At 54.1% G+C, this 21,255-nt stretch overlaps 8 protein-coding genes across 8 annotated transcripts; 3 read left to right on the top strand and 5 right to left on the bottom strand.

Annotated features, from left to right (window-relative positions):
* Positions 1-442: 442 nt before the first annotated feature.
* Positions 443-875, bottom strand: J4E86_000072 (uncharacterized protein; the record flags this gene model as incomplete). The annotated part of the gene is made up of 2 exons (XM_051440649.1): positions 443-731; positions 814-875. The coding sequence occupies 2 exons, from the start codon at positions 873-875 to the stop codon at positions 443-445; spliced, it is 351 nt and encodes a 116-aa protein (XP_051306820.1).
* Positions 876-2,699: 1,824 nt separating this feature from the next.
* Positions 2,700-3,590, top strand: J4E86_000071 (uncharacterized protein; the record flags this gene model as incomplete). The annotated part of the gene is made up of 1 exon (XM_051440648.1): positions 2,700-3,590. One exon carries the CDS (start codon positions 2,700-2,702, stop codon positions 3,588-3,590), a length of 891 nt encoding a protein of 296 aa, XP_051306819.1.
* A 423-nt stretch (positions 3,591-4,013) lies between these two features.
* On the bottom strand, positions 4,014-5,354 carry J4E86_000070 (uncharacterized protein; the record flags this gene model as incomplete). The annotated part of the gene is made up of 1 exon (XM_051440647.1): positions 4,014-5,354. The coding sequence occupies one exon, from the start codon at positions 5,352-5,354 to the stop codon at positions 4,014-4,016; it is 1,341 nt and encodes a 446-aa protein (XP_051306818.1).
* Positions 5,355-6,770: 1,416 nt separating this feature from the next.
* On the bottom strand, positions 6,771-7,937 carry J4E86_000069 (uncharacterized protein; the record flags this gene model as incomplete). The annotated part of the gene is made up of 1 exon (XM_051440646.1): positions 6,771-7,937. The coding sequence occupies one exon, from the start codon at positions 7,935-7,937 to the stop codon at positions 6,771-6,773; it is 1,167 nt and encodes a 388-aa protein (XP_051306817.1).
* A 1,204-nt stretch (positions 7,938-9,141) lies between these two features.
* Positions 9,142-13,804, top strand: J4E86_000068 (uncharacterized protein; the record flags this gene model as incomplete). Its single annotated transcript, XM_051440645.1, has 2 exons — positions 9,142-9,177; positions 9,266-13,804. The coding sequence occupies 2 exons, from the start codon at positions 9,142-9,144 to the stop codon at positions 13,802-13,804; spliced, it is 4,575 nt and encodes a 1,524-aa protein (XP_051306816.1).
* Positions 13,805-14,731: 927 nt separating this feature from the next.
* On the bottom strand, positions 14,732-17,108 carry J4E86_000067 (uncharacterized protein; the record flags this gene model as incomplete). The annotated part of the gene is made up of 2 exons (XM_051440644.1): positions 14,732-16,379; positions 16,426-17,108. 2 exons carry the CDS (start codon positions 17,106-17,108, stop codon positions 14,732-14,734), a joined length of 2,331 nt encoding a protein of 776 aa, XP_051306815.1.
* Positions 17,109-17,362: 254 nt separating this feature from the next.
* J4E86_000066 (uncharacterized protein) lies at positions 17,363-18,715 on the top strand (the record flags this gene model as incomplete). Its single annotated transcript, XM_051440643.1, has 1 exon — positions 17,363-18,715. The coding sequence occupies one exon, from the start codon at positions 17,363-17,365 to the stop codon at positions 18,713-18,715; it is 1,353 nt and encodes a 450-aa protein (XP_051306814.1).
* Positions 18,716-20,752: 2,037 nt separating this feature from the next.
* J4E86_000065 (uncharacterized protein) lies at positions 20,753-21,205 on the bottom strand (the record flags this gene model as incomplete). The annotated part of the gene is made up of 2 exons (XM_051440642.1): positions 20,753-20,999; positions 21,051-21,205. The coding sequence occupies 2 exons, from the start codon at positions 21,203-21,205 to the stop codon at positions 20,753-20,755; spliced, it is 402 nt and encodes a 133-aa protein (XP_051306813.1).
* Between the last annotated feature and the right edge of the window lie 50 nt (positions 21,206-21,255).

Genomic DNA, 21,255 nt, shown 5'->3' with positions numbered 1-21,255 from the left:
TTTGGCTTTTAAGTCTGTCGAGTTTACGTTACCTGGCCGCGTCATGGAGTTGCGTCAAAGTTTGCTCCACGGCGGGTATGTGCTCATGTGGGTATGGAAGATGGCGTCAACTGGACCCACCGGGGATGATTACTACATGCCCGTCACTCGCAGGTAATGAGAAGGAGAATCCATGGAGCGAGGATCACGGCAACTTAGTAAAGGTACGTGCTTCATGTGTGATAACGACTATGTTTCCAGCCGAGAAGTCATTGTACATTCTCCCAACCACTATTAGCATTACTTACTATCATCTCCCCCATCTCTTCGAAAAGGTATTGACTAGAAAACACAGCTCTTACAACCTCTATGTCTATGCACCAGACACCTGAAGCATCAAACATCTCTTCATCTCCATCCCACATCGCCAACATCCACGTCACGGTCCACCTCCGCAAGAACTTTAGACCATGAGCGCAGCAGCCAATCCACCAAACACACCAACGATAACACCGCTAATCATGTTCGCCGACGCCGCACCAGTGAACTCCGGCATCATTCCTGTACCTGTGGCGCTACCCATCATGCCTGTTCCGTAGCCAGGCATGGTGACAATGCTGGGCTTGGTCTCGTTGGCGCCGGCGGCGCAAGATGGTACGGCAACGGCGGAGCGCGTAACCATGACATCGGCGGGTGCGGCGGAGGGGCAGCCGGGCTTGGCGGTCAGGGTGGTTGTAACGGCTGGGGCTTCGCTATAAGGAGTGTTAGTTTGAGTGAGCTTAGGTTGGGCAGAGGGGATAAAGGTGGGAGTGGTAGGGATAAAGGTTGACTTACGCAGCAGAGACAGTGCTGGCAAGCAAGACGGCAGCGCCGACGAAAGAGGTAGAGAACTTCATTGTGTAGGTGATGTGGTGTTGAAGGTAGGAGACGTTTGAGTTTTTTTGTTTCGATCGGGAAGGACTGAAGTATGATTATATGTCAACTCTGAGGGAAGCGAGGGAGAAGCGAAAGGAATCCGAAAAGGAACGACCTTCGACACCCTTCTTTGTACTCCATCCCGTTACCTATCGCCTTCGAGCACGCGCACAGTTCACCTCCCTAGTTTTCTTAATTTCAATTGCGACCTAAGGACATATCGAAACGCGGCAGTTATCACTGGCGTACACCAACCAATACTCCGCATACGGCCTCGTCCGTTCTCCAAACAAGCTACCAGTCACATCCACAACTTACCAACTAGTCCACCTCCATTCCAAACACAAGTGGCAACCCTCGAGCCGAAAACCCGGTCGATGAATTCAACTCTGATCGGATCAAACGTCTTCCGAGTAAACAGTTGATCACGTTCCCGCGCCTATTTCCCGCTGCATCGGCCATATATCCCGCGAAAAGAGTGTTGATCAGCAGGCAAACAAGTTAGCAAGGGTGCAGCGACAACAAACATCACGGCAGCTAGACCAAACTAATCTGAACTTAAGGCGTCACTAACGGGTTAAAGTACGGAGACAGACTTTACCGTCGACAGAAGGCGGCTAGATATTAGATCAACGCATGGTCTGTACCTGGCTAGGCCAGGGTAATTGGCATGGAAGAATGTGGAGGTGGGAAGTTCCGCTCGTGATGTTTGGAGGCGTTTGTACTAACGGTGGTGATTCCGGGGTCACGGTCTTGGATACCTTTCCAGATAGGAATTTCCGCAGAGAAAGAACCGTTATTGGAATAATGAGCTGACCTATCAGCGACTCTTTGAACGATGACATTCCTAGAAAAGACAACGAAAGCAGAAGGCGCATTCAGTTCGCAGCCTCTAGCAATTGGGCTCCTCTGTACAGCTCACATCACGTAACAACCCACCTGTCCATCCCGTCCACCAAGTCATTCCCACCGACATTGCCCCTCGGAAGCTCACCTTTCCATAGCACCATCACAACCTCCCCTGTCTATCTCTCGTAGATCTGCATCTCACCCAAGCCACGGTCGCCGCGAGCGAAGGAAGAAAAACCTTCCGCAGAACATGTAGTCAAAAGATGACAATTGTACAACCTACTCCCCTGACTAAAAAGGTCAAGATTACCTAGGCACTAGGTCGGCATTGGTATGGTTTCGCAGTAGCGCGACGTCATTTCTGAGCTTAACCGCGCTAGCGTCTGTCCGGAAGGTGAAGGTTCCGTGGTACACAAACATGACTAAACGACTTACCGCGACTTTCTGCGGGGAACATCGCCCTTGGACCCTTGTTACTTGTTCACTCTCCCTCATTCCACACTAACAGCCCTTGCTGCAGTGCTCGATCAGGTAATACTGATCGTTGGTCTCGGCCTGATTTGGGATTGACGGCGGCCTTACTTGGAGTCATTCAGGTTAGACTGATCGGGGGTGCTGGCAGCTTGGGCTGTGAGATCTCGACTGGCGCCGGATGGAAGCATGTCCGTCTACGGGATGTTTTGTGCCTAGCTTATAGGTTTTGGGAGATGAGATGATGAGGTGGTGCGGGCGAACGCTGGAAGAGGGGTAGTAAGCTTTGTGATGGAGGTGGTTACGGGAGATTGAGGCGGAGACAAAGAGGCCTGGAGGAATGGACACGGGAGGTATAAGACAGGATTGGTGCCGCTGGATTGAAAGAAGCATCTCACAGTTCACCAAGTTCACTACTCTGAGCATCTACAGTCTTTCCTCACACTCGATCTACTCGGTTTCAATTACTCAACTCCATCATCACCATGAAGTCTACCATCGCTGCCATCGCTGCTCTTGCGGCTGTCTCCACCGCATCCCCCATCAAGCGTGCTGATGGCGTAACTGACGGTGTCATCCTCAACTACGCGCTCACTCTCGAGCACCTCGAGGACACCTTCTACCGCGAGGCCCTCGCCAAGTTCACCGTCGAGGACTTCAAGGCCGCCAACTTCTCCGAGGAGGCCTACAACCGCATCAAGACTATCTCTTCCGATGAGGAGACCCACGTTTCCTTCTTGACCGGTGCGCTCAGCGCTGCTGGAGCCAAGCCCGTCGAGGCCTGCACCTACGACTTCGGCTACAAGGACGTTGCGTCCTTCCTTGCCACTGCCAGTGTCCTCGAGGGCGTTGGTGTCAGCGCCTACCTCGGTGCCGCCGCCGACATCATGTCCAAGACCTACCTCACTGCCGCTGGCTCCATCCTCACTGTCGAGGCCCGCCACTCGGCATACATCCGCAACACCGTCGGTGCTTCGCCTTTCCCCGCTCCCTTCGACAACCCGTTGAGCTACAACGAGGTCTACACCCTCGCTGCGCAGTTCATCAAGTCCTGCCCCGAGACCAACGCTCCCCTCCCCGTCAAGGCGTTCCCTACTCTTGCTGCCTCCGCTTCTGACGGTAGCATGATGATCAAGGCTGGCAGCAAAGTCATGCTCGCCACCTCCGGCTACAAGGTCGACGGCAAGGTCTACGCCGCTTTCATCACCGTTACCGGCCCCGTCTTCGTTGAGGCTACCATGGTCGAGGGTGGCTTCGAGGTTACCGTCCCCGAGAAGGGCATTGCCGGTCAGAGCTACGTTGTCCTTACCAGCTGCAACACTGCCGCTACTGATGACACCATCATCGCTGGCCCCGCCGTTGTTGAGGTCATGTAAAGACTGTTACTGCATCGAGAGAACTGGTGACTTGTAATGGCAGCTCTAATACCTAGTAGTAGCTATAGTAGTAGTACTTCTAAATTGTAATTTTTAGTCTTCATTTGCTTTTACCTTTGACATCGTGAGAGACAAGATAAACTGATACACAATGAGATTGTTTGACAGTCTTACTACATAAGAAATGATATATCGCACGACGTTACTGACAATCTGCATGCACGGTCATCATCGAAACCCGACCCGGGAAGTGTTCATACAGATAAAGAATGTAATCGCAGCTCTACTGCGACGGAAGAGCCTGCTCTTAGACTGAGGCCGAAGCCAAAGCCGAAGTGAACATAACCGAAAAGAGCAACAGAACCATCAATGCAGATAGCAGAGCATATCCATGCTCACACCAGACTAAACCAACGATAACATCTAAGAGTCAAACACCGCGCCATATGCAGCACCATTCTTTGCCTTGATCCCCTCAACAATTTCCCTCGTAACCGTCGGGTTGCTTACTACCATCACAGCTTCTATCCCACAATGCTCTTTCATAAACTCAGCTTCGAACGCTAGATCCGGTCTCCCCTCGCGCGAGTCGAAGATCTTAGGCTCGGGATCCACTTTACGGATGATATCCTGGACGAACTGCCAATGCGCAGCATCGGGATCGTACACGCACCACATGACCCTAACCTGTCTGCCCTGTTCGCGCATCTTCGCAATCGCAGGTGAGCATAATAGTGAGAGCAATGGGCCAATCCCTGCGCCTGTAGCCACGAGCAACAGGGAGTTGAAGAGTGGAGCGAAAGAGAGGAAGTTCTTGGCGGCGGGTTTGCGAAGCCACATGTGTGTGGGTGGAGATTTGATCATTGCCTTTGTCCAGTCGCCGGCTTGAGAGATGACAATGTATGCGAAAGGGTCGTCAGGAGACGGTGAGCACGGGACGGTGGCGAAGGCGTGCCATTCGAGGACGGGGCTTAGCGAGAAGCGTGTGGTGGACGTGTAGGGCATGTCTTTGTACGGGAAGGTAACCTTGACTTCGCGGCTAGAGACGGGTTCGGTAGTTATCGGTACTCGCCGTATACGCGTCCATGGGAGGATTATGAGGAAAGTCGTGGCGGCTAGCAGCCAGAGAGCGGCGTTTGCGTAAAGGGGTGGGCTGCCGGGGTTGCGACTCGACACACCTGCGTTGAGCCACAGTACCAACAACGCTGTCCATCCACCAAAGCGATGAGTCTTTTCGAAGGCGTCATGAAACTTTACGCGCAGGTGTGGATGCGCTAGTACGCAGATGCACAAGATGGCTGTGAGGAAGGCGTAGCAGGTGATGATGTCGGCCCACATCCAGCCAGAAGCCTTGCGCTGCCCGAAGTGATCGAGGAAGTGGTTGGTGTCCAAGAAGACAAAGTAGCAGTACCATAGAAGTGATGATATAGAGCAGCCGATGTGTAGTCCGCCGTAGTGGTGGAAGTCTGCGATTATCTTCCGGAGCCATAATGGTAGGCTTACTGGCGTTCTGGCTACAAAGGAGAAGGAGACGTTGATAAGATCTTCCTGGCGTACGAAAATGGCGGCGAAGATATTGGCGGCGGCAGCAATCAGGGGTCCAGAGAGGCCGAGATGGTCGTGACGGTTCCCTCTGACCATGACAGCGAACACTGCGATGTTTACAGCGAAGGTGAGCCCGATGAGTATTCGGTATGCTGTAAACCAATGGAGACAGATGTCCCGCACTCGATGTCGAAATGTGATCTTTGGCTTCGAGAGCATCGATGACGACAATTGCGAAGACATTGTAACTGTTGTCACAACACCGATATCTTTCTCGTCCAACTGCTTCGTCAGTGGCGCTGTATAGTTCTCTGCGTATTCTGCTGGAGGAGAATGTTCTTGAAGCGGCGCTGATCGATTGCATGGCTGATTCGAAGGACTCAAAGGATCGAGAGTATCTTCGCGACTGCGTATGTAGGTTTTCGCGTCGCTATCAAGTGGCGGTTGAGATGTCTCTTGAGATGTGTCGGGTTGGTAATCGATGGGTATATGTTGAGTGATAGCGAGATTCTTGTTGATGTACCCATCTTCGCACACGCTCGATACAGAGGAGCTGGAAGGAGATTGGTTGAGCGAGCCTTTGAGCAAGTTAGGTGATGCGTTAGACTGCTCAATTGCGTGGACCGTTGGACGCATTGACTGATCACTCGTGTTATTAGTGGGTGGCGATTGCGTGCTTTCCCGGCAGCATTTGACCAAGTGACGTAGGGTTGCAAGAGTATTGGTAAAGGAAAGAGATGAAGTACGGGACGAAGTGGCTGGAGGAGGAGAGGCGGTCATTTCTGCGCGGTAGTGAAAGTTCTGTGCACACAACAATGCCCTCCGCCCGTCCCGTTCTCTTATACACTGCAATCCCTTCCATCCTGCCGTCTGTTCATTCATAAGGAGACAAGTGTGATCCTGCACGTTGATGCTCGATGATATGCTAAGCGCACCTGGTAAGAATAGGCTCTAGCGCCGAGTCAGCACTGCCGCGAGCTGCATGCGAGATCAGGGGAATCGGATACCCACGCCACCTGCCTGCAGTTAAGCGATCGTAGACGTACTCACTTCTAGCTTGAGCAGCTAAATACAATGTCATTGTGCAGCCTTTTTCAAATCCTCTCGCTCAACAAACCGCAAAGGCCGTCTTTGCCGTTGATGCAATGCATATGTACCTTCCGTCTTCTTGAGAATAGAAGCTCGCGTATGTACTTACTGTGGAGAAGTTGTGAAATTTAGACTGGTATTCAGCCTGATTTTCTTCCTTCCGATTGCTGCGATGGAGTACTGATGTTGCAGCACTTAACTCTGTTTGCGACGATAGTGGATTTTGACTGCGACGAAGCTTTGGAATACTGCACATCACGAGTCTTTCGAGTCGTGCTGAACTACGAACCTGACTGCCGGCCTCGGTTCGGGTAACGGCGAGTAAACGGGCGGCAACTCTAGCCGACCGAAGATGAGAAGGAATTGCGGCGTAGCGGCGTAGCAGCCTCAACAAGATGGTCATCTCTGATCTGAAACGGAAGGAACCCCTTTGTTGGTGGCTTGAATCGGATTTTAAATATGCGGACGATCGGGAGCCGCATAATTGATAAGTTGGGAGAATCGCATATTCCGTCAAGCGTCGTATACGCCGCAGCTGCAATTGACTTAAAGATAGCGAACGAACCCCAATATCGCTTCAACGACTCTCTTCGGCTGTTCTTGTTGGGGCCAGTGTCCTGCGTTGTCGATCAAGTGGATCCCTCGAAAGTCTGAACATGACTCGGGATAGGCCTCGAGGGCCCCAGGCTGCTGATAATTGCCCCAATCCGTCGCGCCTGAGATAAAGGTACTTGGACATTCGATCTTCTTGCCCGCAAATAGCTCGAGATCTTTTTGAAGAAGTGGATCGGTGGTGATTCGGTAGTAATTGAGACCGCCCTGGAAGCCTGTCCTTGACCATTCCTGGACGTAGATATCAAGGTCTTGGTCAGGCATCCATCTTTCAGTCGCCGAGCTATCTTGGTTGGCCATCATGTCAGCAATAGTATCGGGCATTGACTGGTGCAGCGGCATAATGTAGTAATTGGGTACTTTGGCCATCTCTTCGGCTGTCCAGCTCTTGAGAGGGTGTGGTGAGTTGTCTTCCCGGTCGGCTGACTTGACATGAAGATAGCCCCTAAGAAAGGCATGCAGCCCTTGGCTTGGATTGATCCAATCGGCCCCGGCTGTACTAGTGCTGTTATACCACTTGTAATGCTTCCTTGGCACGGGCAGCTTTGCCAACTCAGCGTGAATGTCAGGCGATGGCGCAGGTTCGCGAGCGCCACCGTGGGCTATATCGAATGGCAGCTGTGCAGGAGCTTTGAAAGGATGACTCATCATGACAACGCTCTTGAAGAGGTCTGGACGCATCAGAGCACACATGCTGGAAGTGACAGCACCGAAGTCGTGCCCGACGATACACTTCACCTCTCGATAACCCAGAGCATTAACCAGGGTAACCACATCACGGACGACATTGGTCAGAGCAAACTGGGATAAGTTGGTGTTGGGGAACGAAGAGTTGTCCCATCCGGTGGTGCGTCCGTAGCCACGTTGATCGAAGGCTACCACATGATAGCCGGCATCAGCGATGGGCACCATAACCTTCCTCCAAGAGAACGCAAGCTCCGGAAAGCCGTGGCAGAGGATGATGAGAGGCTTATCGCGTTGGGGAGTATACCCAGCTTCGAGCGTGTGGAAGGTGATGCCATTTGATGGACAGTAGACATAGTTCTCGACGATGCCGTGTGGTAATGGCAAAGGCGGCAGGCGCGACGCTGGTGATGCCATGCTGATGGAGTCTCAGACGAAAGCAAACCGGAAGACAAATAGAGTAGGGCAGGCGCACGGATGAAGTATACACTCGGTCGCTTTCTGTTTGATGAATCGGGAGGTGGCAGTGCTGGTCAATCGTCACGATGTTAGCAGTTAGCGCGGGGAAGAGATGTGCGGTCTGGGCGATCTTTCTCGAGCTCTGGGTGGGCCAGTTCGTCGATCCTAACCCACATGGCCTTGCGCAAAAATGCGCGTTCCACGTTGCAATGATCAAATCGATCTGTATTCGACATGGTGTCGCAATAGTCCCTGGAACTGGACATGGGTGCCTGTGCGACGTTTGACAGGCAAACGCTGTAGACGTCTGTGTCTGTTTTGGAAGAGAATCGCGAATCACAAAGCGTACGGCGCCCGGCGCTACGACGGTTGCTCTTGGAGATATCGCCTACGTCAGTGGCGCCGGATAGGGACTGGCTAGAATGGTGTTGGGGCTCAGGGTTGTTACTAGCTGGAGAGGTGCAAATCAGGGACCGTGAAAGTACCGGCGCGTGAGAGAAGAAACAGGCTCGTGGAAAAGCACTGCTGCCGCTCCGGCAGAGTCTCAGGAGAAGTTCGTGCGCGTTTGCGATGATGGATGTGAGCAAGCACCAGGCGTGAGGGTGAAGAGACTTAGAACGTAAACAATGCATGTCTCTTCTGGGCCACGTCTAGACTGCATCTGGCAACGTTAAGCCACGCCTTCCCTGGGCGTGCAACAGCCGCATCCTCGACATGCGTGCCTGTTTGACCATGTAGCTGAGACGATGAGGTGTTTGACACTTTCTGTGACGATGCAAATGCGCCGGCGCGAGGCTTCGCGGGCCTCTGCGGCGCCAACACGTCCGACCTAAGCTTTGGGGTGTCCGGGAACATGACGATCCTCTTACTTGTTTTGCTAGCTACAACAAGTCGACTCCGCCCAGAAGCATCTCGGAGCCCTTTTCGCACTTCCAACCCTTCCAATCCTTCCACACGTGAGACGCCCGTGATTTGTTTTTCGTTTGGCGGTTTGACGCAGGTAGCTTTCCACTCTTTCACCCAGGCCGCACGGTTCCGCCGCAGGCGTGACATCATCTAGACGACCCTTGCACCTGCATCTCCAAAGCCACCACACCATCGCATCACACGGCAATGCAGCGCCAGCCGCAACTGCAGTAATCTTTAATTCACCACCGCCACCATGTTCGGCAAGCGACGACGGGCAGCGTCGAATCCGGTAGGTGCTCTCTCCGTGTGCGCGCAAACCTCCTGGCGCGCTCCGCAGGCGTATGGCGACGCGATGCTAACAAATGTCGCCCATGCAGCCCCAGCGAGCCCCTCCGCCCAGCGCATCCGCCTCGCTCGCCGCCTCCAAGGCCTTCATCAAGAATGCCGAATCCAACGGCGACCTCTCGTCGGCTGCTGCCGCCGCCGCCCTGCGCACCCACGTCACGACGCCGACTCCCGTAGGCGACACAGTCACGAAGCGCATGGCCCGCCGCGGCTCGCTCTCGTCAAACGGCAGCATCTCGCGACAACAGCCCAGCCCCCTGCGCCGGCAGTCGAGCTCAGGATCCATGACGGAGCGCTCCTTTCGCGCGCCATCACCCGCCGGAGGAAGTCCAGCGGATGCAGATGCGCCGCCGGTTCCGCCAATGCCAAAGAACGTGCAGCAGCAGGGCAGCGTCGTTCACCGGCGTGCGTCCAGCCTCGAGCCTACGTACCGTGGAGGATCACCCGCGCCAGGAGGCAGAGGCAGAGGCGTCAGCCTGGATAGGGGCGCTAATCCTACTGGGAGAGGGCAACGGCCTGCCAGCCATCTCGCTCAGGTGTCCGAGGAGGACGACGCGTTGCGATCCGTAAACTTCTCCCGCCCAATGTCCCCAGGCGCCGTAGGCACACGCCAGAACCCCTCTCCGCCCTCGAGCAAAGGATGGTTTGGCGGCCCTGTGGTGAATCAGGATGCGGTCCAGCGCATGGCCTCGACATCGCGACCAAAGACGTCCAGTGGTGTCTCCAGCTACGACCTCCAGAATGCCCAACGATCGGTTCAGAGCGCCTCTGAGCGCCCAGTGCAAACGCACCAGATTTCACAGGGTCTGCAAGGCACAAGACTGTCGAGTGGCAGTATGCGCGCCAAGCCATCTGGCTCTGCTGTACAGACGCAATCATATGTGCCGCGACAAGCCCCTCGACCCGTCGATCCGAACTCACCGGATGCCATTTACGACCCTTCGACGCGCAAATTCATTCATAAGCAAGATGCCATGGCCCGTCATCGAGAGCTGCACGAAGTGCCCGAGCCCGAGCCCACGCGACAATTCGTGTCACAGCATGCCGACACCTTTCACTCCGTCCACATACCAGAGAACCAGATGGGCCGCGGCTCACCGAGTCCTATACGCCACTATGTTCGCCAGGAACAGCCAGCATCACAGAGAAGAGAAGAGCCGATACCTGTGTCGCGCACTCCCGAACCGCAACCCAGTACCGCTACAGTAACGAGACACTCCGATGACTTCGTTGATGCCGACTTCCCACCTCAGGAGCAGGCAAACACCAGTCGCAGGTTGGACGACTCTGGATATGGCACTATAGCCGGCCACGAAGACGAGGTACCTTCGCCCAAATTCGCTATCAACCAGGACAGCGCGTACCCTCGCATCGCCGCCCCAGCCAACTCGACACCTGCAAGCTCTAATGGTGGTGGCAGCCTTCGTGACACGCACGATCGGCATACTTCGCTGAGCCCACCACGCACTGCCCATTTTGCGCCTGTAGCTGTCGAACTTGCTGGCACCAAACACGACCCCCTGCCACGCTCAGTATCACCTGCGAAATCTGCCTTGAAGAGCTCGCCTTCGGTATCGCGCCGCGGCGAATCGCCTGCTACTTCGAACGGACGTCTCTTTGCCAAAGTTGCCCCAAGCGATGCATCTGACACCGCGTCTGACGATGGAGGCAGGAAGAAGAAGAAGAAGACTGTGCGTGTTAGTTTCGAGGAGGATCCAGTACTGCCAAGCAAACCTACACAGGCCGATACAGTTGCGCAGCCTCACGGAGGTCTCAGTGTGTCCAAGTGGAGTCCCATAGCCGAAAAAGAGGACGAGTTCGAGGACTTCATGAAGCCACGCCCTGCTCTACCATCGTTCGGCAGCATACGCGAGAAGGAGCGACGACCGCAGGAGAACATGGCTGAGAAGGTCACCGAGACTTTCCCGACTTCAAACGCTTCCAGCGACGTCGCGCTTGGAAACATTGTTGCCGAAGACTTTGCCCAGAAGCACGGACAAGACAGCCCTCTACCGCCTGGAGTCACCTCCGTTGAAGGGAGTGGATATGTGTCAGACTCAAGCGACTATTCAGACACCCATAATCCTATGGAGTCCTCGAAGCAGCCCCCTGCTCCAGAGCCCAAGTCCCTGTCTACGTCACAAGAGGAGACACCAGCAACGGCTGCTCCAATCACGGAACAGATCGTTGAGGTGCCCAACATCGCACTCCAGCCTGCTACTCCTAGCCCATACGAGAAGCCTGAACCTGTTTACCAGAACATGGCGATACCTGGGGGTTGGGGCGACGATGCTCCTGAGTCCGACCGACGCACAGTTACCCCCACTCCAACCAAGTCCGCAACGTCTATGCCCGACCAGGACTCAACGAGTCAACAGCAACAGTCTTTCACACGGACTGAGGAAGACGACGAGACTACCGAGGATGACAGCAGCGTTTATAGCGATGCTTATGAAGACCTCACCGATGGCGAAGGCGGGTTTGGTAGCATCAATGCACTTATGGAAAGTCCGGCCGTTCCGGCATCTTCTGGCTTGATGCATTCAAAGTATGCCAATGCAAGTTCCACGGACAAGCCTACATCGAAGCTCCAATTAGACACGTCTGTGGATGACAACCGCGATTCAGACACTACACCAACACAAGACTGGAACGCTGCTCAGCAGCATTGGAGTGGTGTGAACGCGTCTCTGAAGAAGCCAGACTCTCAATCGGAGCAGACCCAAGTACCTTCCGAGCGAGCATCGCATGCAAAAGAAGTGATCTCTCGAGTCACACAAGCCCCAGTCTCAGACGAAAGGTCTAGACCATCTGCTACACGCGAGTATACACCGGATACCACACCAGAGCGCAAGGTTACTGCTATACCACCCCCAAGGACCGCTGCATCGGCCGATCGAACACCGACAAAACCTCTCAAGTCCGCTTTGAAGAAGAGCCCTGCACCGCAGTCGGCGCGCCCAGCTGAACCGCAGAATAAGACATCGCTGCGAACAGCGGCGCCGAGGGAAGATACTCCTGAGATTCACATGAAGCGAACCATGAGAGGAGGTCCGAACACGGCTCCACGCGCCGAACCTCAGATGGGATCAACTATGCGATCGAGTATGCGCAGCCCTCGAGCTGCAGCTTCTAGAGCACAGCCTCAGATGCGACAGAGCATGCGTTCAGCCGATCCCTCACCCGCGCCAGGCATGGGTTTAGCAGCATCACGCCACAGTATGGTACCTATGGATACCAAACCTCGAGGTGCTCTTCAAAAGAAGAACATCCCGCCTGCTGCTGCCGTCGGCAAGGGAAGACCACAGAGCGCGCCTGCCACGAAACCGATGGCCGCCCCAGCACCCACGTACGACAGTGACTCAGACGCGTCTGCAAGCAGTTTCCAGCGTGTCAGGAAGCGCGGACGGGAACAAGGTGGGCGATACACCATGCGTGGCTCAATGAGACAAGAACCTGCGCCTACCATGCGAGCAAGTGCTCCAGCGCCAAAGCAAGTTCGCGCAATCTCTCCTCCAGGATCACCGTCGCCCGCCATGCGAAGGTCTATGCGCCCCTCTTCTCCTACCCCAGAACCAGTCAGATCTTCCAAGTTCAGCATCCGATCTCTGTCTCCAATGGGCAGATTTCGGAAAGGACCTGATGTGCGTCCTTCGTCGCCTACGCAGGCGAAGCCAATGCCTACTTTTAACAAGCAGCCAAAGCCACCAAAACCATCAAAGCAAAAGGCAACACCTGCCAAGGCCATCAAAGCTCCGTTCAAGAGTCGGTTCGCTGATTCAAGCGACGAAGATGACGACGCTCGGCCGTCTCGTTTCCAGAGTCGATTTGATGATTCAGACGATGACGAGCCTCTCGACTACACCCTGCCCCCAGGTCTAGCGCCGGTACGAGGGATTCCTAGGAAAGCAGGCGAAGAAGACGGCGACTCCACAGATCTGGAAGAAGAAGCCGACGATGAAACGCCCAACGTGGCTGCGCAATCAGCACCAGCGACGAACACAACCAGTGGCGCCACTGGCAACGCCGGCGCACAAGGTACAGCCCTATCCGCTGGCTCTTTACGTGACAGCAAGTATGCGCCCTCGTCCTCTGGAGCTGCTGGCAAAGTCAAGACGAAGCGTGGCTTCTTCGGTCTGGGAAAGAAGAAAACTACAGCCCAACCAGAAGCCGTCCAGGCGCAACCCCAGGCTGTGCAAAACATCCCAGCGCCTGACGAGATTCCCATGCCACCCGCGCAACGCAACCGCGACATGACTCACCCTATGACGCCCATCGACGAGGACAAGGAATTCGGCGACCCGACACCCAGTTCTCCTCAGAGGTCGCCTAAGCTGCAACGTCGAAAGACTCCCGAATGGCCACTTCCGCCCACCATCGGCACTGACGATCGTCCCGTGAGTTCAGATGGTGTCGCGCCCCGTAGACCTCGCTTCGCCACCCGTTCCAGCCTCGTCTCTAACGTCTCGGCACCCATCGTGGACGCGCAGGGTCGTTCGGTCTCCTATGGCAGGAGCGGAAAGAAGAAGAAGTTCCAAGGCCTAAGGCGGGTTTTCGGACTGAACGATTGAGCGCGTTTGGCTAATGGCTAATTCGCGTTGTTGTAGACCTGCGAGGAAACATCAAGACCACCCTGGGGCTTTCGCCGTTCATGCCAAACGCCACAGAGTCGAACACTCGTCGTCTACCGCATCGAACCGCTCGCACATTTCCGTTGCGTCCTTTATTCGTGTTTCGAACAAATTGTTGACCTGTCATCGATCTACTTCACCCCCACTATCTCAGTCTCCCACCCTACGCCTCTGAGCCCGAAACCACGACGACCATCAATTTTCTTGTTTTCCATCTACGCTCTGTGTTGTACGTCTGTCTAGTCTTCCTTTTTCCTTTTCAGCGCTCGATTGGCTCCGACGAGCTCTTCGAAAAGAACAATGATACCAGTTTCCTTACCTTTTTTACTACGTACAGGCGGGCGGGCGGGCTTTCTTCAGTGATGCTACGGCATACGTGCGCGTGTGCCGCAATACCCCTCGCTTTTTTGAGTTTAAGAGCTTGAGCTTTGTACATGACTTGATTGGAATTGATGTGTGTTTATGTTGGTTGGTTGGATGGATGAAGCGGAAGAGCGGAAACCGATGTAGATAATTTCTAATGGAACTCTTGTGTTGCATACTTGACATTTCAGCTAGCATCTCTGTCGTAACGCATAGTCTAGGTGGAGACATTGTATCCTTGTGCATATGAACGCAACACAAAACATCCGTGTAGTCCGTAGTCCTACCATATACGAGGGAACAACTAAACAGGTGCGCTAAAGTCTACATCACGACAAAAACATAGGGTTTAAGAAGTTTTTAGGCAACGTAGCCTTATTAGCTTTTTTGAATTCACTTCGTGCAGATATCTGTCCAGTTTTTCCCATGGATGGGGTGGTCCCTATGTGGAAAAGACAGAAACGCCGATGAAACGAAGATCATGAACATTCACATTATCTAACATTACCCTTCCATCCTCACAGCACCAGCCGAAGTCCTAATATCGAACTCCACCCATCGCGCCCTCCCTTCTCTCCTGCCCCGCCCCCCACTCTCATCTATACTCCCCGGATTCATGACCGTGCAGCCAAAGTATTTCACCACGAACGCCGGTGCCTCGCTGTCCGCTAGTACCAAGCTCGTCGGCAGCGGGTAGAGATTCAGCGTATGCGCAAAGTCCCAATGTAACGGCCGCGCCGAAAGCGGGAAGGGGCTGAGATATGATTGCGAAAGAATAGTCCGCGTAAGCGCACGTGCAGTTTGCGTATCAAGATCAACATCTTGTTGCTGTTGCTGCGGTCGGGGTGGCGGCATCCTAAGATCGAGATCCATGGCGTCTTGCTGCTCTGCTTCTTGCTGCTGATGACTTGGTGCATATGGCATCTCGTCGTCTACATCGGCTGGTGGCTTGTTGAATCGTATCGACTGTCTTTGCAGCCTGCCGGCTACGTCGTCTCGTAGTATTGCCATCTCGCCTTTTACGCCGAACCAGCTCAGGCGTGAGGGGTTGGATGTCCAAATTACTTCTCCTTCTTTACCCTTTGCTTTGCCTGCACCCCAGATTTCGCGATTCGCTTCAGCGACTACCTTCCTGATTCTGCTTGTGAACATTGTGGGGATCGGCTTTCGTGGTAGCGGTGTAGCGGCGCCGGCTGAGAATGCACTCGGCCAGGCGTCGTTGTCGCCCGGGACGAGGACGAGTGTGGTGTGTGCGATGAGAGGTTGGAAGTCGGCGAGGACGGAGGCAAGTGCGTCGAAATGCTCTTTGTATTCGATGCTACCTGTTCCTGGCACACCTGCAAGACTGGCTTTCGAACTGAAGTTTCCCATCAGGATGATAGCGAGAGGGTAGACTGGATGGGCGTCGGTGGGATCGGGTGTGTATGTGCGTAGTAGGGTACGGAGAGCTGATAACGTCGATGGAACGTCCAAATGAAGGTCTGAGGCTATGACTATGTTATGTGCTGTTTCTTGATCCAGAAGTTTTGATGCGATCTTGTTCATACGGGTGCCGGTCGCACGCTGAGAACCGACACCTAAGAAGTCTGTCCATCCGAACGCTGGTCCAGCCAGGCTGTTCTTGTCGACCTCTTCGGCGCCGCCCAAGGTTGCTGTTCTGCGTTCACTGGGAGGGTGTCCGACCGAAAAGCCGAGGAATTTACCGCCTATTGTGCCTCCAATACCACCGCTGCCTCCTAGAGTTGATGTGGCTCCGGCGTCCTCTTCGTAGCTGCCTTCGACCAGAACAATCATGCCTGGTGCAAAGTAGGCGCCATTCTCGGGGATTGGGCGTGCGTGTTGAATGTCCAATGTGATTGTACCCGTGAGGTCTGAGAGTGAAAGCGCACCAGTGGCCGAGACTGTGAGCATGCCTAGCAGCAAATGCGTGCTTCCGGTTCGACCAAGCAAGTTGGCAATTGGGGTGATACTGTTCATTTGTGACGTCGCGATTGATCCCGTCCGATTGAGGGTAGCAGAACGAGCCGTAGAGAAGGTAGGTGCTTGGAACGTCTCGTTGCGGAGTATGCGCTGGTGTACGATGTGGTAGCGTTGACGGAAGAGCTCGGTCTTGTGTGAGGGATCTGGGAACAGCGATGGCTTTTTGGCAGACCTGGCATAATTAGTAAACACTCCGTTCTATCTCGACTGGTACATACTTCTCAAAGTGCTTCTGGGTGGCATTGTATATCAGCTTTGGCTGCTCGAAGGCGCCAATGACCTTCATCCACTCTCGTGGATCTTTCAACAGATCATCTTCCTCGTCCTTGTCCTCTACTTCCAGGCTGGACATGCCGAAACTGTTGTTGGTGTCGATACTCGGGCGATTCATCTGACCAGCTATCTCAGGCCCGAAGTTGAAGCTGCTTTGCCTGCCCAGATTTGAGCCTTGCACTACCCTTCCTCCACTCATCGAGCCCTCAAGGGTCTTCAGTATGCCCTTGAGCGTCTCATTGTCGCCCTCGACGATGACCTGACCACCGCACTTCTTCCAGCTCTTGGCGATCTCCTCCAAGACCTTCTCGGCCAGGCCTTCTTCTCTCCATCCCGAACCACAGTGCTTCCCCACAAACGTTGCTAGTGCTTGGAGGGCGGAAGATGTGAGGGTGAGGTTGTGTTTCTTTGTGAAAGTTCGAAATGCGAGCGGTCGTAGTGTCGCAGGAGGGAGCAGTATAGGGAGAACAGTGGACTTGCCGACTGGCTTGAGTGCAGGCGGGGCGCGTATGGGGGCGGTTCGGCGGGGATTGATGGGATGAACCGGGGTTCCGAACGCTGGCGATGAGGACGGGATTAGATCTGAGGGTACCGCCGAGGGCTTCTCCAGTCTTCTTGAGGTGGCCATATTGGGTGTGGTGAAGGTGAAGTTGTGCTGTGTCGCAATGTGGTAATGTGCACGCATGAGATTCCACTTTACGCGTGCGACGCGTTCCAGCGCGATTTCGCGCTAGAGACGGAGCTACTTTTCCTAGCAACCACCGAGCCTCTTGCCCAAACACGACACTCGACATCCTTCACGCTTACTCTTACGGCCTGTAAACTCTGATATCGTTGTCGCATACGCTGCATATATCACACAAACACGATAAATCTCACGCAATGGCCGACCCTACCACTGAACCGCTCGCGACCGTCACCGAGACTGAAGACATGCCCAGAACGAAAGAGAAGATGGGAGAGCTGTCGCAGGCTGCTTCTATCCACTACTCGACTAAGAACTACGACGCCGCTGCCGAGCACTACGCCGATGCCGTCGAGATCCAAGCTGAACTCAACGGCGAGATGGCGCCTGAGAACGCCGAGCTCCTCTTCTACTACGGGCGCGCGCTCTACAGGTCGGCAGTCGCCAAGAGCGATGTGCTAGGCAACAAGGTGGCAAAAGAGGAGAAGAAGAAGCCAAAGGCAAAAAAGGCCGCGAAAGCTGAGGCGGGTGAAGGTGCAAGCGCCGCAAAGCCTGAGCAGAAGGAGAAGCCAGTAGGCGAGACGCCATTCTTCCAGCTTCAGGGCGATGAGAACTGGACCGATTCCGAGGATGAAGATGACGACATGCAGGATGGCGAGGAAGAGGAGGACGATGACGACCTCGGAAACGCGTACGAGATCTTCGAGCTAGCCCGCGTCCTGTATGAGAGGCAATTAGACGCCCCAGAAGGAGACGCTTCAGACAAGGGCAAAGGCAAGGCGGAGCTGAGCCTGAAGGCGCGCGTCATCAAGGAGCGCATCGCCGACTGCCACGGTTTCCTCGTCGAGATCTCGCTCGAGAACGAACGATTTCACGACGCCATATCCGACGCCCGCAAAGCGCTTGCACTACAAGAGGAAATATACCCCTTCGAGCACGAGAATGTCACAGAGGCACACTACTCGCTATCCCTCGCGCTCGAATTCGCATCCGTTTCGAAAGTACGGGAAGACCAGACTGGACAAACGACCGATGCGTCCGCTAAGCAGGAACAAGGAAAGGAAGACGAGGATGGCATAAACTGGGACCTGCGGAACGAGGCTGCTGAACAGACAGATCTCGCCATCAAAAGTCTGGAAGCGCGCCTGAAGAAGGAGGAGGCAGCACTCGGTTCCGACACGTTGAAGCCAGAGCAGAAGAAGGAGAAGCAAGTCATCATCGAAGACAAAAAGGGCATGCTCGAGGATCTCAAGACCCGTCTTGTAGACCTGAAGTCAGATCCGAACAAGCAGGAGTTCGACAGCATCGACTCGTCGGTGTTCAAGGGACTGCTAGGTGGGCTTCTGGGAGCAGACGCAGCAACGCAAAAAGCAAAGATTGCGGAAGCTACCAAGAGCGCAAACGATGTTTCGGGCATGGTGAAGAAGAAGGTCAAGGCGCCTGCACCGGCAGCTTTAGGGTCAAACGATGCTGGCAGCAGCAAGAGAAAGTTGGAAGTCGATGATGGCGGTGCGGAGGGAAAGCGGGCGAAGACTGAGGAGCCTGCGTAAACCTCTTGCTTTGCTAGTCAGAAGTTCACAGAGCGTTGACGAACAATGTTTGGTACCTCTGAGAGGTTTGGGGATCAGCCCTCCACCGAAAACCGTTGGCATCCAAGCCGACGAACGGTAACTGATTGATTGATGACATTAGCTTGAAACACTTCGAAGATGCTCAGTTCTGTTTTCGCTGCATGGTCCCGTTTTATCATGCTTATCGATGCACAGTTGCAGTATGCCTAACCGCATCCCAGAGATCCAGTATCCTAAGCCAATATCGCGGTGCCACCTGTGTTCAAACGTCTCAATATGTTGGGGACGAACGGCGAAGTATAAATATAACTTCCTACGTCTGCTAAGCGTACAATATAGATGTTTGCGTCCGCCTTACTTCCGTTGTCCACCGCCAACAGTGCGTCGCAAACATTTCCATCTGCACACGTTACACAACGTTGTTTCGAATGTCTATCAGCACATTCCCGGCTGCCTCTTCGATATCTATGTACGCGCAAGGATGCCAGAACGAAATCGTCACACTTCATCATCTCATCGTCATGAGCCCTCTTCATTTCGCAACAATGGCATCTACATTGCTGGCGACGCAAAGATCGTCGTCCAGAACTCGGTATCGATGGGATGTGACGTTTTACTTACACCTGGTTCAGAGAAAGGTGGGAGGCTCAACGCTGCGCTCTACTTGCTCCGTCATCCGCGCCGGTCACTCTCGCAGCTTCGACATCATATGCAAGAAGACGGTACACTGCTCACGTGCGGATATGGACCGGAAATGATCGAGCCTAGCGATATTCCACATGAAAGACATGGAAGACCGGCTAGTGGCTGCCATTGTCTGAACAACAGCACAGAAATTGGGAGGCCGGCAAATGAAGACAATGAGACCGAAAGAAGCAGTAGCCAGAAGCATAGACGCCGTTCTTCCCGCCGTAGGCGTGGTAGATCAAGTTCAGTCAGTACACAGAGGTGTCATGACAAAATGCCTGCTTTACCTGCGCCCTATTCTTGGACGATGATTGCGCCAGCAATGATACAGGAGGTACATGTTATGAATGGAGATGTAAGAGGAGCTGCGCCTGCAGAACAGCAACCACGTTCACGATCAAGGCGACCTAGTGCCCCGCGACCTCACGCCGTTCATCCATATGTACCCGCTCCTGAAGACCTACCTATTCCTGACCACGTCTTTGCTCAACCTGCCGCACAAGACCTCTCTGGATTGCACGATCAACCCCCAAAACATATTTTGGACCAAAGACACGGCTCTGCAACGCGCCGCCGCGGGCTAGCGACGTCTGCTTCAGACACAACATGGGCTACCGCACGTACGAGGGTCTAAAGCAGTAATTGATCATATTCTGCGCGAAATACCTTTGATGTACGAGCCGTTGATCCAGCTCCTGCTTGGGCACACTCTGCCAGTTCTAGCCATAATTGCTTCGACATCAATCTTCAACATTTATCTACCATGTAGCAGCGACTGCAACGCCAGTGATCGAAGCAGTATGAGCAACCTTCATTAATCGCCGTCAGATTTGACCCTCCATTACATGCACAACAGAACCACAGCTTCTTCTCGCGCGGGAGGTAGGAAGCAGCAAACCCCTTTGGACGATGCAGATGCGTCAGCGTCTGTCTGAAAACCTTGTGTTCACTTGACACTGACGGCCTATATGGACCAAGTTTGGTATCTGTAGGCGCGACCTGAGATATTGGCTTCAAGGTCTGGTAGCCATAAACAGCTGCCTCCGCTGGACCCACGTGTGGAGGACTTGGGTCCGACATTGTCTCATCTTGATGTCCATCGGCCGTATCCGATGGCGATTGTACTCCAGAACCCGGAAGAGGTCCGGCGTTCAACATGCTCTCATCCTCATGTGTGGCGGCCGTGTTTGGTATCGAGTGTACTATAATGCCTGGAGGGGCTCCCTGATCCGACATGATCTGATCCTCAATTGTGTCGGTGGTGTTTGGTGGCGATTGTATTGTAAAGCCAGGAGGGGTTGGAGGGACTGCGACTGTTGTGAACTAGTCCTATGAAAGCATGTCGAAGAACTCCATACCTTGCACAAAACCCTGGCGCATGTTCGAGTTGGAACGACGGCGATCTAGCTCTCTTTCCATACGCTTCTTGTCGAGAAATACACCGTTGAAAGCAACGAGTGTCTGCCGACCACGCTCCTCTCTTTCCTGCACACGAGGCAGAATCGCATTCCATTCCTTGCCGGTGATTTTCTTGCGCATGCCCCAAGAAGCAAACTTCCTTTCATACTGCGATTCACTGTGCGAAGATCAGCCTAATGCAGTATGATCAGCCCAGATTCATGCATACCTGGGCGAGAAACCGTAACGTCTCGTCATGATGTCCATGACACCTTCATGGCCGCAGAGCTTCCTGTCTTCTCCAATGTACAGCTCTCCAATAGCAAGCTTGTGAGATGTCCAGACCTCGTCAGAAAATCGTTCCGAGAGCTTCCTCGCCATCATGGTGGAAGTTGGGTTCCGTGGTTACGGATGTAGATGATCGATCGGAGCTG

The sequence above is a fragment of the Alternaria arbusti genome (genome assembly GCF_024043155.1).
Source record: "Alternaria arbusti strain BMP 1465 chromosome Unknown scaffold_1, whole genome shotgun sequence".
In the NCBI taxonomy this organism is placed as follows: Eukaryota; Fungi; Ascomycota; class Dothideomycetes; order Pleosporales; family Pleosporaceae; genus Alternaria; species Alternaria arbusti.
The sequence above is the reverse complement of the archived record's forward strand: the minus strand, read 5'-3'. Positions and strand labels throughout refer to the sequence as shown.